This window comes from Pygoscelis adeliae, unplaced genomic scaffold (genome assembly GCF_000699105.1).
Source record: "Pygoscelis adeliae isolate BGI_AS28 unplaced genomic scaffold, ASM69910v1 Scaffold314, whole genome shotgun sequence".
In the NCBI taxonomy this organism is placed as follows: domain Eukaryota; kingdom Metazoa; phylum Chordata; class Aves; order Sphenisciformes; family Spheniscidae; genus Pygoscelis; species Pygoscelis adeliae.
In genome coordinates, this window is record NW_008824668.1 from 1,708,569 (window position 1) to 1,710,275 (window position 1,707).

The 1,707-nt window shown below is 38.8% G+C and overlaps 1 protein-coding gene across 1 annotated transcript in view; it reads right to left on the minus strand.

Annotated features, from left to right (window-relative positions):
- STYX (serine/threonine/tyrosine interacting protein) overlaps positions 1-1,707 on the minus strand; it is a 21,425-nt gene that overhangs the window by 6,327 nt on the left and 13,391 nt on the right. Inside the window, exon 2 of the mRNA XM_009322945.1 lies at positions 813-866. Within this exon, the coding sequence (XP_009321220.1) occupies positions 813-866 (54 nt within the window). The remainder of the gene's footprint in view (positions 1-812; positions 867-1,707) is intronic.

Here is a 1,707-nt window from a genome sequence, read left to right on the forward strand (position 1 = left end):
AATTTTCAGCTAGCATTGGATTCTTGCTGGAATCAGACCATTGAAAATAAGATCATTTAAACTACGAGGTAAGCTTGCAGGTACAAGCTTTGCCTTAGCAGTGCTTGACTTTATTGTAGATGCAATTTACCTTATTTTACTGCATATGTGAGAGCTCTCAGTTCTGATTTGTATTGCAACACTTTAGCAAAGGAAATAGATTTGCACATTACTGATCAGGCAGTCTCAAATGTTTACCTTTTCCTAAGAAAAATTATATTCAAGCTTAACTTTAAGACTCAATTTTAATACAAAAAGCTCACACATGAATGTTCACTGCAATTAGTGTGCAAGTCACTTCAAACTTGCACTTTTCTCTGGTTTGTAAGGAGTAGGTAAAGCTGACTAGCTGATTTGAGAGAGCATGCACGTGTGTGTGTCCGAATGCATGCAGAACTTCAGGCCACATGAAAAAAAAAAATCAGTCAGGGCTCTTTTTCATTTTTCTCCTGAAGCAACCTTTTAGCTCACAAGATTGTTAAGGAAAACGCAGTCTTGTACGTGTCAACTGCCCCAGCATGGGCCTGAGGCAGTAGCTCAGATTCACTCTGGAAAGGGGAGGCATTCACACCGGCCCCAGTCAGATAATCCTGCGGGCTAAGAGGACCATCCCATACACGCACCATGTATTACTTCTACTCTGGCACCTTTCATGTTCCAGTTCAGCGTTGCAACCAAATTTACACCTATATAGATAACACTTGAACATATCATCACAGTAACAAATCACCACAGCAAAGTTTCCTTATGAGACACTATTCTGAAAATCATACCTTGCTTTTCATAGCTGAAGAATATGGGCCTAAAAATAACCCAGGTAAAATTTCCTAGGGGGGGCAGAAAAACAGACATTTAATACCAACTCAAAATTATTTGAAATAATACATTGCACTCAACTCAGGCTACGGCCATGGAAACAAGTAATTTACATATTAGTGAGAGCTGTGTTATCAAGTGTCATTTATAACAGGACAAGGGAAAAAAATGGGTTTGGCAAAATAAAAGAAACATGATCTTTGTGCAGGAGATCTTGTTTTGGAACAGGAATCAAGTCCTTTATTTGGATTAAGTTCCAGTTTGATTACTACATCTTACCCAGCCCCAGATCAAATGCAGGGAACTCTAACTTTGTATATAATCGTGTCTTGTAATTAATTCCAAATCGCTCTTGTGGAGAAAGACACACGCATGGTAAGTCTTCTAGCTTTGTCCTAGTGGTATGAAAATATCAATTTTTAACCATTTATCTCCCCACCAATAAAGACATGTAGGTCTGTAGACCTTATCTTGTGCAAAGATTTGGCTGACATCACGGTAGGAAAACTTTAATTGTCCAGAGCTCCTACTTGAGACCACTTACTTCCAACCAAATTTAAATTAAAAAGCAAGGCTCCAATACAGTTTGAGCAACCATCTCCTAAAAACATTCATGAAAACAAAAATATAGTATTTTGGGGATTCTGAAGAAAAGGACAAGTTTGTTTTGTTTGTTTGTTTTTTTTAAGTACTTGCACAACTGAGATCCAAGCATACTTGTGCTCTAAGCTGGCAACCCTCGCATATCCCTTCCATGGTGCTGCCTGACACTTCACCCCTAAAGACTGATTTCGATACCGGCTCTTTTGTAGGGCACTTTCTTTTTCCTCCTGAACGCACCATGGGTTTTGA